General features: G+C 42.2%; 1 protein-coding gene and 1 long non-coding RNA gene across 2 annotated transcripts; one reads left to right on the top strand and one right to left on the bottom strand.

Moving 5' to 3' along the window:
• Nucleotides 1-226: 226 nt before the first annotated feature.
• On the top strand, nucleotides 227-5,957 carry KCNV2 (potassium voltage-gated channel modifier subfamily V member 2). Its single transcript, XM_051788442.1, has 2 exons — nucleotides 227-1,666; nucleotides 4,984-5,957. Exons 1-2 carry the CDS (start codon nucleotides 227-229, stop codon nucleotides 5,257-5,259), a joined length of 1,716 nt encoding a protein of 571 aa, XP_051644402.1. The 3' UTR covers nucleotides 5,260-5,957.
• LOC127471498 (uncharacterized) lies at nucleotides 5,268-10,280 on the bottom strand. Its single transcript, XR_007904674.1, has 4 exons — nucleotides 10,229-10,280; nucleotides 6,332-6,406; nucleotides 5,758-5,858; nucleotides 5,268-5,298 (listed from the first exon to the last, which is right to left on the bottom strand). It is a non-coding gene; the product is annotated as an uncharacterized LOC127471498 (long non-coding RNA).
• Between the last annotated feature and the right edge of the window lie 1,700 nt (nucleotides 10,281-11,980).

The following is an 11,980-nucleotide window of genomic DNA, read 5'->3' as shown; positions in this document are numbered from 1 at the left end:
AACAGTCAACAGCAGTCTTCATATGTCTATATCCCACACGGAGCTTTCACAACAACTGAAGTGGTGGCTGGCAGGGAGAAAAATGCAGAACCACTGCTGTGCATGATACTGCTGAGATAAAGAGAGAAGAAAACAGGATTGTCAGCCTTTGTAGTGTTGGAAAGGACTGGTGTTAGTTGCTTGATCAGGTGAATGCAAAGAAGGGAGAAGAGTAAGGAATAATAGTATGTTGCAGTTTAACATGCAGCGAGAGTTTCCCTTCCTGAAATGTAAAGGCAGAGAGGGGGAAGCACCAAACATCCTCCCACAGCTCAACAAGGGGAAGGATAACGAAGGCATGCATGTAGACAAGCAGAGTGGTTTTTCTGCTAACGCTCCCTTGAATACCCAGTCCCTACTGCTACTGGGACCTGAGGGGAATTACAACTATTATGTGGATGATGAAGATGAGGAAGACGAAGAGAAAGAACAAGGAAAATGGCCAAGTGAAGATGCATTTAAGGGAGAAAACAAGGTCCCATCATTCATTCCTTGTTCTCCTGCCCCTTCTGCCAGAGCCCCGGCCACAGCGTCTGCTCCATCCATGCTGAACATCAACGTTGGTGGCCAAAGCTACCGTCTCACTTACCAGGCAGTGGCCATCTATCCCAAGACCCGCCTGGGCCGCCTGGCCACCTCCACTGACCGTCGTTGCCAGCTGGGCCTGTGCGATGACTATGCTGCCCAGGTTGATGAGTATTTCTTTGACCGGGACCCAGCTGTCTTCCAGCTGGTGTACAACTTCTATGCCTCGGGGGTGCTGCGTGTGCGGGACGAGCTGTGCCCCTGTAGCTTCCTGGAGGAACTGAGCTACTGGGGTGTGCGTCTCAAATACACCCCTCGCTGTTGCCGCATCTGCTTCGAGGAGCGCCGTGACGAGCTGAGAGAACAGCTGAAGGTCCAGCGGGAGCTGCGGTCCCAGGCAGAGGCTGAGGAGAACGAGCAGCTCTTCCACCACATGCGCTACTATGGTCCCCAGCGTTGGCGCCTCTGGAACCTCATGGAGAAGCCCTTCTCCTCTGTCACCGCCAAGGTGATGGCAGTGGCCTCCAGCTTCTTTGTGCTCATCTCTGTGGTGGCCCTGGCACTCAACACTGTGGAGGAGATGCAGCAGGTAGACTGGAAGAGCGGGGATAGCCGGCCTGTCTTGGAGCACATTGAGACCCTGTGCATTGCATTCTTCACACTGGAGTACCTGCTGCGCTTGGTCTCTACCCCAGACCTACGCCGCTTTGCCAGCAGCGCCCTCAATGCAGTAGACCTCATTGCCATCCTGCCCCTCTATCTGCAGCTGCTGCTCGAATGCTTTACTGATGATGACCAGCCCCGGGGTCGAGGCTCTCAGCACGAGCACGATATCGAGAAGGTGGGACGGGTGGGCAAGGTAGGACAAGTGCTTCGCATCATGCGCCTCATGCGCATCTTCCGCATCCTCAAGCTGGCCCGCCACTCCACAGGGCTGCGTGCCTTCGGCTTTACCCTGCGCCAGTGCTACCAGCAGGTGGGCTGCCTTTTGCTCTTCATTGCTATGGGGATCTTCGCCTTCTCTGCCATGGTCTACACAGTGGAGCATGACGTCTCCAGTACCAACTTCACCAGCATTCCCCATGCTTGGTGGTGGGCTGCTGTAAGTAAACACATCTTACTTTGCTGGGTATCCAGAGGCCCCCCTTCCCTTACCCTCCCCTTCCTTGTTGGAGCTGCTGGCAGCCTTGAAAACAACAGGCTCAGATCAGTGAACATCTGCTCTGAATTCTGAGCTTACAGGACATATGCACTCACAGACACACACACACACATGCACTCATTCACCTCTGTAGTAAGCTTAAAGGCTTAATCAGGCAGGAAGTGTTGAAATTGCCATCTCTCCAAATGCAGGAAGTATTCGCACTTTTAAAGAAGAAACAGGCAAAGAGATGGGAAAGAAAAGATTTCCCCATTTAATGCCATTGTCAGTGTTGCCAAAAACAAAAGGAAGGAAAACAAAAATGAATGCATCAGGCTATCTGGTTGCAGGTGGACACAGGATTTTCATTCTTATTCCATTTGCAGAACTTCTGTGATCCATCATACAACTGCAAGATGATAAGACATAGTTTATTAACTATTGTCAGGTCACTCAAACTTTAAAAGCGAAAGCTGTCCCAGAGCTCTGGTTGTTAAAGATGCATCAGAACCAACAGTTGTTTTACACAAGAGGGTGTGTTCTGTTGTGCTGCAGATGTGTGTATCTATAGCATTCTGGATGAAACCAGGGGGTAGCTAGGCATTGCAGATGCTGAGGGGAGGCAAAGGGTCTCTATCTTGGCCATCCATAACCCTAAGACACAGACATTTATGTAGGGCCCCAGGACTGAGCCCTGGGCATGGCTATGGGTCTAGCTCTGTCCCAGTCACTTCCCTGGAGAATGAAGCCCATGCAAATGGACTGGATAGGAGTCAGAACATCTCATGCTGGTTGATCAGCATAGACACTGGGTGCTGGAGCTGCACATGGGGCCCATAGAACAGTAATCCCAGCCCATCCAAGGTCACTTCTCCTGGCCAGCAGTCCTGGAGCCCATGGTCTGCACTTCTGGTCCAGCAATGACCAATGAGGTGTGGTGGTTTACCACACATATGTTCATAGTGATTCAGCTCATGGCAGAAAAACTGGCCCTACAGACACACATAGACATTTACATATGCACACGCATATATGTACCAGTGCTGAATATCCTTTAAGCGGGGCCATGGGAAGGATGGAAAAATCAGTGAATAAAGGAAAGGGTCCTGTAATGTGACCTTTGCAGATCATCTGTAAGTGATATATACAGGTTATGAAAACATTCATGCTTCATACATTGCTAGAATAAGGACATCAGCCTTATGTTTTGTTTTCTGAACATGCAGGTTATATGCAAAATCTTTTGGGCTCATTTCTGCAAACTGTTGACACTGTAATCATTTAGATATTCCTAAGAAACTTATATGACTATGAAAAAGGCCTATTTAGCTGAGTAAGTTTCTTCAAAACAGAAGCTGTAGCATGCACATTGCAATTCCAAGGCATGAAACACTTTTTAAAGGCTATCTGTTCTTTAAGACTGCAAATTAAATATCTGGATCACTCAAATTTTATTAAAATCCAACAGTGTTCACAGTCTCCCACATGCAAGAGAAGAAGCATCCCTCCTAAACTGTTACAGGCAATGTATAAGACTATGCCAGTGGAACAGAGCCTCATCAGAGGATAATGATTTTCTCCTGGCTGGTAGAGATAAACATCTTGCCTTCATCTCAGTATTTATTTTTGGAGATATTTATCCTGTATTATCATTCAAATCCAGTGACTTAATTTCCATTAAAGCAAGTGACTAATCCTTTTTATTCCACAGGAAGCACCAGGTGCATCCTACAAATGTGCTCACCCAATGCTGTATCATGCACCCTAATGCTTTCTTCACTGGAAATAACATTTTATTTAGGATGTTAGAGGATGCCAGGCTGCACACTGTGACCTTCCAAAGACTTATTTATTTATTTATTCTGAAGCCACTTACTGTGGCTAAAGTCACAAGGGCATTACAGTGAAAGTCCTACAGCCTGTGGCTGACTTCTGCCAGAGATTTCATTACTGTTTCAGGGATACACACAGTGTGTTGAGACACACTGTGAAAAAAAATATATAAAATTCACTGGCTGAAAAAGTCTCTAGTCTCTTGCACTGACTAGAAAGTGCCAGGTGGCAAAAGTCTGCAAGTTTTACCTGCCAGAGAAAAGTAAGTTATATTTACTAAATGTAAAAATTATAAAAGAATCAAGATGTGTGCAGTGGAAGTATCTAAATTAGGAGTTATTTTATGCTGACTGCTTGGGAGTGCATAATTCAAATGTAGCATCCCCATAATCAAACACCCATGAATTTTTGAAATGGAATTTTACAGTGAAAGTATCATAGTACTTGGTATAGTACAGGGCTGAGAAGAAAAATGTCTGTGAAACTATGCAGACAATGTAATGGCAAAGTGTACAGATTCATATAAAACAGATACACTAAATACCACCACTCTCAAACAAAACAAAACAAAACAAAACAAAACAAAACAAAACAAAACAAAACAAAACAAAACAAAACAAAACAAAACAAAACAAAACAAAACAAAACAAAAAACAACAGCAACCAAACCCAAAACATTTTAAACAACCCCCAAATACTTCTTCAAAAGGGAATTCAGCAAAAATTTCCCACCTGGGTACCCACTTAGCACTATTAATATATATGTTGCAAGCATATATTGCAAGCAAAAAATTCCAGGCTACAGTTCCTTGTAGGTATGTTATCATTAAAGAGGATTTTATCTAGAAACTTCAGAGTCCTGGATCACTTCTTCCTACAGTGCAAATATTATGAAATTACATTTCACAATTAGCTGAAGATTTTCATGTGTTTTGCATTAGTTCCTACAATATCTATGACAAACACAGGTAAAACCCAAAATATAACCCACGAACTGAGTCCCAAATACTGGGGTTTATCAGCACACTGGATTTAGAAACAGGGCATCTGTTCAAAGTGATATAATAAGGGAGCAAGGTTGCAGCTATCAGTGGATTTGCATGGTCAGGGAGCCCCATCTATTCTCTCACTGCATCCAAGCAAACTCACCTTCTAGACAGGCTGGTGTAGAAATTGTTTGGAAATTTCCTCTGCAGGGCAAAGCTTCTAAAAATCCTCCTAAATGGTATCTAATCATTGTCTTTCTTTACTTCATGGGAGAGAATTTTTTAAAAAGGCATATTTTCCATAAGATAGATGGTACAGAAAAAAAAGGCATTACAGAGTATTTCAGACTTACGATGCAAAGTAAAAAAACACTAACTTTAAAATTGTCCCTGATCAGTGAACATATCTGTTTGTATATTTCTTCCCAGCTAATAAGCTGAATGTCGATTTGCCTGTAGGTCAGCATCTCTACAGTGGGATATGGTGATATGTGTCCAGAAACTCACCTTGGTCGCCTGTTTGCTTTCCTCTGCATTGCTTTTGGAATAATCCTGAATGGTATGCCCATCTCCATCCTCTACAACAAATTCTCAGACTATTACAGCAAGCTGAAGGCTTACGAGTACACAGCTCTCAAGAAAGAAAGAGGGAAGGTTGACTTCACACGGAGAGCCATGAAGAAAATATCTGAGTGCTGTGGAGAAGGTGCAACCCACCCTTTGTCACAGCAATGATACAGCTTGTGCTTTGGATATTGGGAGGAAATGGAGAAGCTGAAGGAGAAAGAAGAGAAACAGATCAGCCAAGCTAAGTGAAGATAAACTGAAGAGGCCAAAAGTAACAGAAGTAGATGGTGAAACCTGTTTAGAAGGGGGTTGTTTTCAAAACTAAAAAGGTTCAGATTACGACATTTTTTTTTTAAACTTTGCTATATGGTGAGCAGAACTAAAGTGCTCATCAACTCTCTGAAATTACCTTCTTCAGATTAACCATTCAGAAACTCCGAATTCAATCTACACGAAGAATCTAGCCTCCTGCTACTGATTAGCAATAAAGACCCACCCTAATAGTACCAAAGGAAAACAAATTGCTGTCATTAAGGGTCAGCCACCTCACTACTGTCAAGGCAGTCTCAAAAATGAAACAAATAGAATACCCAAAATACTGATTGCATTGCTTAAATTGGTTTCACATCAGCTTTCAAATCCAGGAAAACAGCCTAGAGCACTTACCTAAATATTAGCAGCAGCTGCACTCCTTAAGATTTCAGCTTCTATTTCCACTGTCAGATAGCTATGCTTCACTCTTCCAATTTTATTTTTCAGATGCAGCCCTGCAAATTATTCCTATTTTCATGTCCAAGCAAGCAATACACTGCTTTCAGCATTCCCTCCATCACCACACCCATAACCATATTTCATTGTGACAAGAACTAGTGAAGAATTCTGGAGTTTGAGTTGATAAATCTCATTGATCAATTTTGAAAACGTTTTTAAACACAAATCTTTTTAGGTGTAGTATTAAATAATAATCTAAATTTATTTTACAGTATTTAACGTATCTATTTATTGAATTGTTAGAATAATAGGCCTGTCACGGGACATAAGTGTTAAAGCAGCATTTAAAAAGGAATTAAATCAAATTAAATATGTAATGGATAGTATCTCATGAAGTCTGTTGATCACATAGGATCTTATCAGAACTTATCTGTAAACAATTTTAAATATAGTTTAAAGTCAAGATACTTTATCTAGTACATACAGCCATTAGGGACATAATTCTGACACAGCTCACCCTCAAGGGTACCTTGTGTCCTAAGATTACTGGGTCTCTTTGCACAGCTGGATGCAATTTTTCATGTGTCTAAACTTGCCCCCAAACCTACAAAACAAATAAAAATTACAATTAAATGGAATCACAGTTTCATGTATTACTTCACAGCAAATGAGGAATATTCTTTTTACATAAGAGCAGTCATACCTATTTAGAAATAGTAAGCTGAATAACAGATCTGAAAGAAAAATTACTTTATTGATAATTAGATACAAAGAGCCTTAAGAAAAAAAAGTGTCACGAAAAGGAGCAATCACCGATATGACCCATGGCTGTTAGTCAGCAGCACTCCTGTTGCAAAGCATCCTGATGACAGGGATGCATTTTAAAACTCTTGAACTCTCATGTTTTGTCTGTGCTGCCCTGCTGAATGCAAATGGCTGCATTCAAATCTCAGGACCACAAGGGAGACAATGGTGTGAAGCTCACTCTGGGACAGCTGAGGGTGAAAATGTTCATTAATTTTGCTCTGTCCATGTGAATTGTGTCAAGCATGGGGACATTTCTCCTTTCAGTGGCGAGAAGGTAATTAGTAACCAACTTGCTCTTCTCATTCTTTACCTCCAGACAAACGTATCATAAGCCCATCTGTCATTTTGTTCTTTAGGAATGGCAGGCAGCACATTGTGTGCTGATCAGCTCTGTTAAAAGCTAAACCATGTCTTTAAGGCACAGCTGAGCCCTGGGAGTTCGATGTGATAGATGTTTGCTGCTCTGGACTGTACACAATGCAGCAGGCACAATCCTGGCACTCACTGAGAAGAATAGGTGCTTTACTTTGGCTCTAGGGACAGTATGAATTTGTATGGCCCTTCTGCACAGCAACAAGAGGACAAGAAGCTTCCAGAAACCACAGGAAACCACTTACTGCAGTTGAGTGAGGTGGGAGGTTACAAGCATGCAAAAACACAATTATGCTTTATTTTCAACATGCAGCTGGAGTTAGATCCCTTAAAAGGACTTAAACCCCGGTGATTACTCAACTTTCCAAGATACTGGACACTTTAATTTTTTGCTGAAGGAATGACCATGCAGATGGGATGCAGATGCTCAGCTCTTCATGACAGGCTCAGCAGCTTCTTGCCACCTACAGAAATTGAAAGCCTGAGCACTTATTCTGCTGAGACTGGACTTCATCACAGGCTCAGACCTGACAGAAATCACTATTTTCCACCTCACTTGTGTCACCTGCAGGATCCATTCAAGTAGATGTTTTTCAAGACATGTCAAGCAATAGGCTTTCCACAAAAAACACGAGCAGAAGAAAAGGAAGTCTTCTCTCTTTTAATGAGGAGTCAGAATTCAATGTGCTTGGCAAGTGCTTTCTTACCTGTCCAACAAGATTTTAATGCACAAGTCCCATAACTCTGCTATAACCACTCAAGTACAGCTTGGAGAGAGTCTCCTGCACCCCTCTAGCTGAATCTGTTCCATTTTGCACCAGGTAAATAATGGCCCAATGTCACAAGGTGACAGTAAAAGAAAGACCATAGAGCTTGGTGCCTCCAGCACTCATCTGGGTGCAAAGGTGTGGGTCACAGACCCTGCTTCAACAAAAAAGCTATGAAAGTACCCTGACCAAGCAGCAAAATCATCCCAAACTTACAGTCTCCTCTGGCCTGAGCAATTTTTAGTTGACGACTTTAGTCTGGAAGGACTCCAGAGTCAGTCCCCATACACTACAGCCACATGAAGGTAAAATGCTTACTTGGAGAACGCTACAGGCTCATGGCTATGGGCAAAAACACTGACAGACACAAAGGAGAACAATTTCTGTCCCCTTAGAAGGAGATACTGTAACCAGTACCACCAGGTCCCATCTGGGTGCACTGAGCACCAAGGTCATCACACTTTGGGCAGCTCAGCTTACCCAGCACCTGCCCTACTCTCTTTTCTCAATGCACTTTGCATCCTCATCCCTCTGCCATCCAGCCCCACCAGCTTTGGGACCATCTTGATTGCTCTGTGCACTTATTCATCACAAAAATGTGACTGTTTGGGAGTGCATGGGTAGATTCTCACTTGATTCACGACCAAGCTCAATGCTGAAAGCTCTGATTAACACCTAGAGCTGGCACGAGATACATGGTAGCCATTTCTGGCTATGAAACACTAAGCACAAGGCTACATGAAGTTCCTGGTTATTGTTTTGTAATTACCTGACTCCCCTGCCCTGCTACACTGAGGAGGTGAACCAGTCCTTAGTGGAGTAAAGCACTTTCCAGTAAACCAGAAGTTAGTCCTTGGTAGGTTTTTTTTTCAGGCAAACCTCATCATTTTGTTTTCTGGATTACCTTATCCAGCTTTCTGCCTTGTGGCTTAACTGATCTTATTTTATGGGTAACAAGCATAAGTGTGTGCATTCCAACAGGAAAGAGTATGCCTAAAGTTGAGGTATGACTACACCAGTCAGACATTGCCTGGATTGCCCAAAGTTGTGTTAGTGCCAGCACTTTCTGTGTGGATGGTCCTCCCATAAAGTCCTCTCCTGCTGTGAGAGTCCGTCTGAGGCTCATACCATACAAAGTGGACCTCCAGCCAGCTCAGAGGAAGGAACGAATTCATATTCCCACAGAACAAACTTCTGACAACCTGCAGAAGGTTGCGGAAAACCAGCTGGTTTTCAAAGAGGATGTAGCATTTTTGCCATTTTTTTGTTAACACAATGTTTCCTGCTGAGAAGGATTCAACTTATTCTGCCACATTCACTAAGACCTTCAATGGTATTATCACCATCCCTAGATTGCTCAAAGGAAAGAGTCAAGTAGTACACATGACAACACCCAGAAACAATGCAGGAGTCGTGATTGTCTTAGTTACTTGAATGCCATAGGGCTTTGACAGTCAAAAGGTTTTAAAATAACACATCAAGGGAAAATATTAAACACAATAAATATGGGATATACTATTAAAGTAGATAGGTCTTGTTTTATGAGATGCTGATTTGGCATAAGTAAGGTTTTGGGGAAACAGGGTGGAGGGTTCTCTAACCACTGAGAAATTAAAAATCGCTCTGAATATGGTAATGATAAAGTCTTCTGTTTTAACTAACTGCAGACATTAATGAGACCCAGAGGGAGAAGGAAAATATGTTCTGTCATTATGTTTCACTACAGACTTAGTAACCATGGTGTGTCTCTGTTAGACAAAGAAACAGTCAGTTTATCTGGATGGCCTGCCTTCATTTCAGGAGAACTAAGTATTGTTTCTTCTTCTTAATTTAGGCCAGGGAATTACTGGGGAAAGACAGAGGGGTGAAAAAGAAAAGAAAAAAAAAAAAAAGAAAAAAAAAGGAATAAAAAGAGAGAATTAAAAAAAAAAAAAAGGAAAAAGAAAAAAAATGTGGGGGTGGTAGAAATCTAGTCTGTCTTTACATGAGACAGTGGAAAGAATTCCAATTAGAATTTGCTTCTGCACAAATCCTTGTCTTAGAAGAACATCATTTTTTCAATTCAGTTCAGCAGCTGTTTGTTTTTCTCATTCAGAAAGATAGCATTTACAGGGATAGCTACAGTAAACCACAGATTAATAGGCATCTGGTACAACTCCCAGGTTCGATTCCCGGTCAAGGGAAACTCCCAGGTTTGATTCCCGGTCAAGGGAAACTCCCAGGTTTGATTCCCGGTCAAGGGAAACTCCCAGGTTCGATTCCTGGTCGAGGGAAACTCCTGGGTTCGATTCCCTGTCAAGGGAAACTCCTCCGGGCAGATGGAGCTCGTCAGCCCTGTAAGGCCATCCATCTAAGAGAAGGTCACTCTAAACAAACCTACGTCCTGAGGACCTCGCTGCCACCGTCCGAGCTCGCTCGGCCCCGGCAGATGAACCTCAGGATTAAAGGGTGGGCTCAGTTCAGCGCACACTGTGTCTCACCTAAAAAATCCACTGCGCAGGCTCGAAGGGTAATGACCTTTCCCAAATCTTCGTTCGCGAAGACTGGCCATACAACAACTCCCAGGCTTCTAATGCAAATAGCAATATTCAGTCTTTAAATATGTAAAACTTTAAAGATTATCAACTAGGAATACTTCAACATTTTTGATTATCAACTAGGAATAACTCAATGTTTTTGAAGAAAAATAATGGCTGTCAATAAGATTAGGAAAGAAAAATTTCAACTGTTTAGAACATTCTGGTTTTATGTTACGTAAAAATACGCTTATGGACTATTACAAAACCTTTATTGACTTCTTTATTTGGTAGTATAGAAATTACATGCCATTTGACTGTAATCCAGCTCCTTATCTAGGACTGAAAAAGGGAAAGGTCAGCGCTAGTTTTTATGTACTTAGGTAATTTAATGGAAATATGCTGAGAAAAATTAAAGCTTTCTACAAGTAGGTCCTGAGATAGAGATTATTGAGGTTTTAAATAAAACTTGTCACAGTCTAATTCTACTCTATAAAATTACACTGTACTGTCATTCTAACTTCTAAAGTGGATTTGCTCCATTTATAAGCAAAAGATTTTGACCCCTGTTAATAACCAGATAAGCAAGTACCATACTATAAAGTCAGTCTTTTGCTACCACTTAATAACTGTTCTTCAGGCCACCAACACTCTTTCCTTCACCAGTTCTGGCAGATGGGGGTGGTTGGGGAGGGTGGGCAGGGACAGGGACGACAATGACACAGGACCACAGACCATACAACAAGCAAGCAAAAAACAAAAACAAAAACAAACACCAAAACCAGTAAGTTCCAGAAATTTAGGAAAATTCAGGAAATCACAGGCAGGTGGCGACAGCACGTTTCTTTGTAATGGGGGGCTGACACACCCTTTAGGCAGGGCAAGGTAGCTGGGTGGGTATCCTCGTGGGAAATACAGTCCCTCATACAGAAAACTGTTCACTGCTGCCACTCAGAGGTTACAGGCTGCCAGATTCCCCTTTTCCTTAAAAATATCCGGTGCTTGCTACCTGCTGTGCTACCTAGCTCTGCTGCATCTTTCTCAGGTGCAGAGTGTACCAAAAGCCTGGAGTCCTGTTACCAAGGGTAGAGTGTTTACAGTAATGTGAAAGCTCAACCATTTTCAACTATTTTGAAGAGAAATAATTCAGACATATCTCAAACATGTCTTTCCGCTGCCCACTATCAAAAGATACAGAATTTGAAAGAGGCTTTAAATATTTTAACCTCTTCAGACAGAGAAAAAAGGACAGAAAAATGCTTACATGGAAGAACAGGTGGCATCAATTTGTAAAACAGCCTCTGAAAGCATTTCAACCACAAGAATGACTGCCTTGAAAACTGGTGCCATCACCACTGTGAAGATGACTTAATAGCAAATGTTGTGGCACTCAATCTTCATCTAACCATACTCTGAGCAGAAACTTCAATGACTATAACATATTGAACCAATATTACCTTAATACCCTTTTCCATAAAAAATGGTTTTTTGGGGATGCTTTTAATTCAGTACATCTTTAAAATGAAAACCCTAGTTTGTTTTTTTCTTTTGTTCTCCTTTTTTTTGTTTGTTTGGTTTTCTTTTTCCCCCCACAAGTATCTTATTTACCTCTGTTTTGCAAACAAATAAAAACATTCTGATGACTTTTTAGTTCAATGCTTCTAGCACCTATTTGTACATGCCTGTATACCTGGAGGTCTGTCAGCTCCCTCCTCT

Source organism: Manacus candei, unplaced genomic scaffold, assembly GCF_025592945.1.
Source record: "Manacus candei isolate 608988 ecotype Guabito, Panama unplaced genomic scaffold, ASM2559294v1 h1tg000024l, whole genome shotgun sequence".
NCBI classification, from domain to species: Eukaryota; Metazoa; Chordata; class Aves; order Passeriformes; family Pipridae; genus Manacus; species Manacus candei.
Note: the sequence above shows the minus strand (reverse complement) of the source record. Positions and strands in the feature narration are given on the sequence as shown.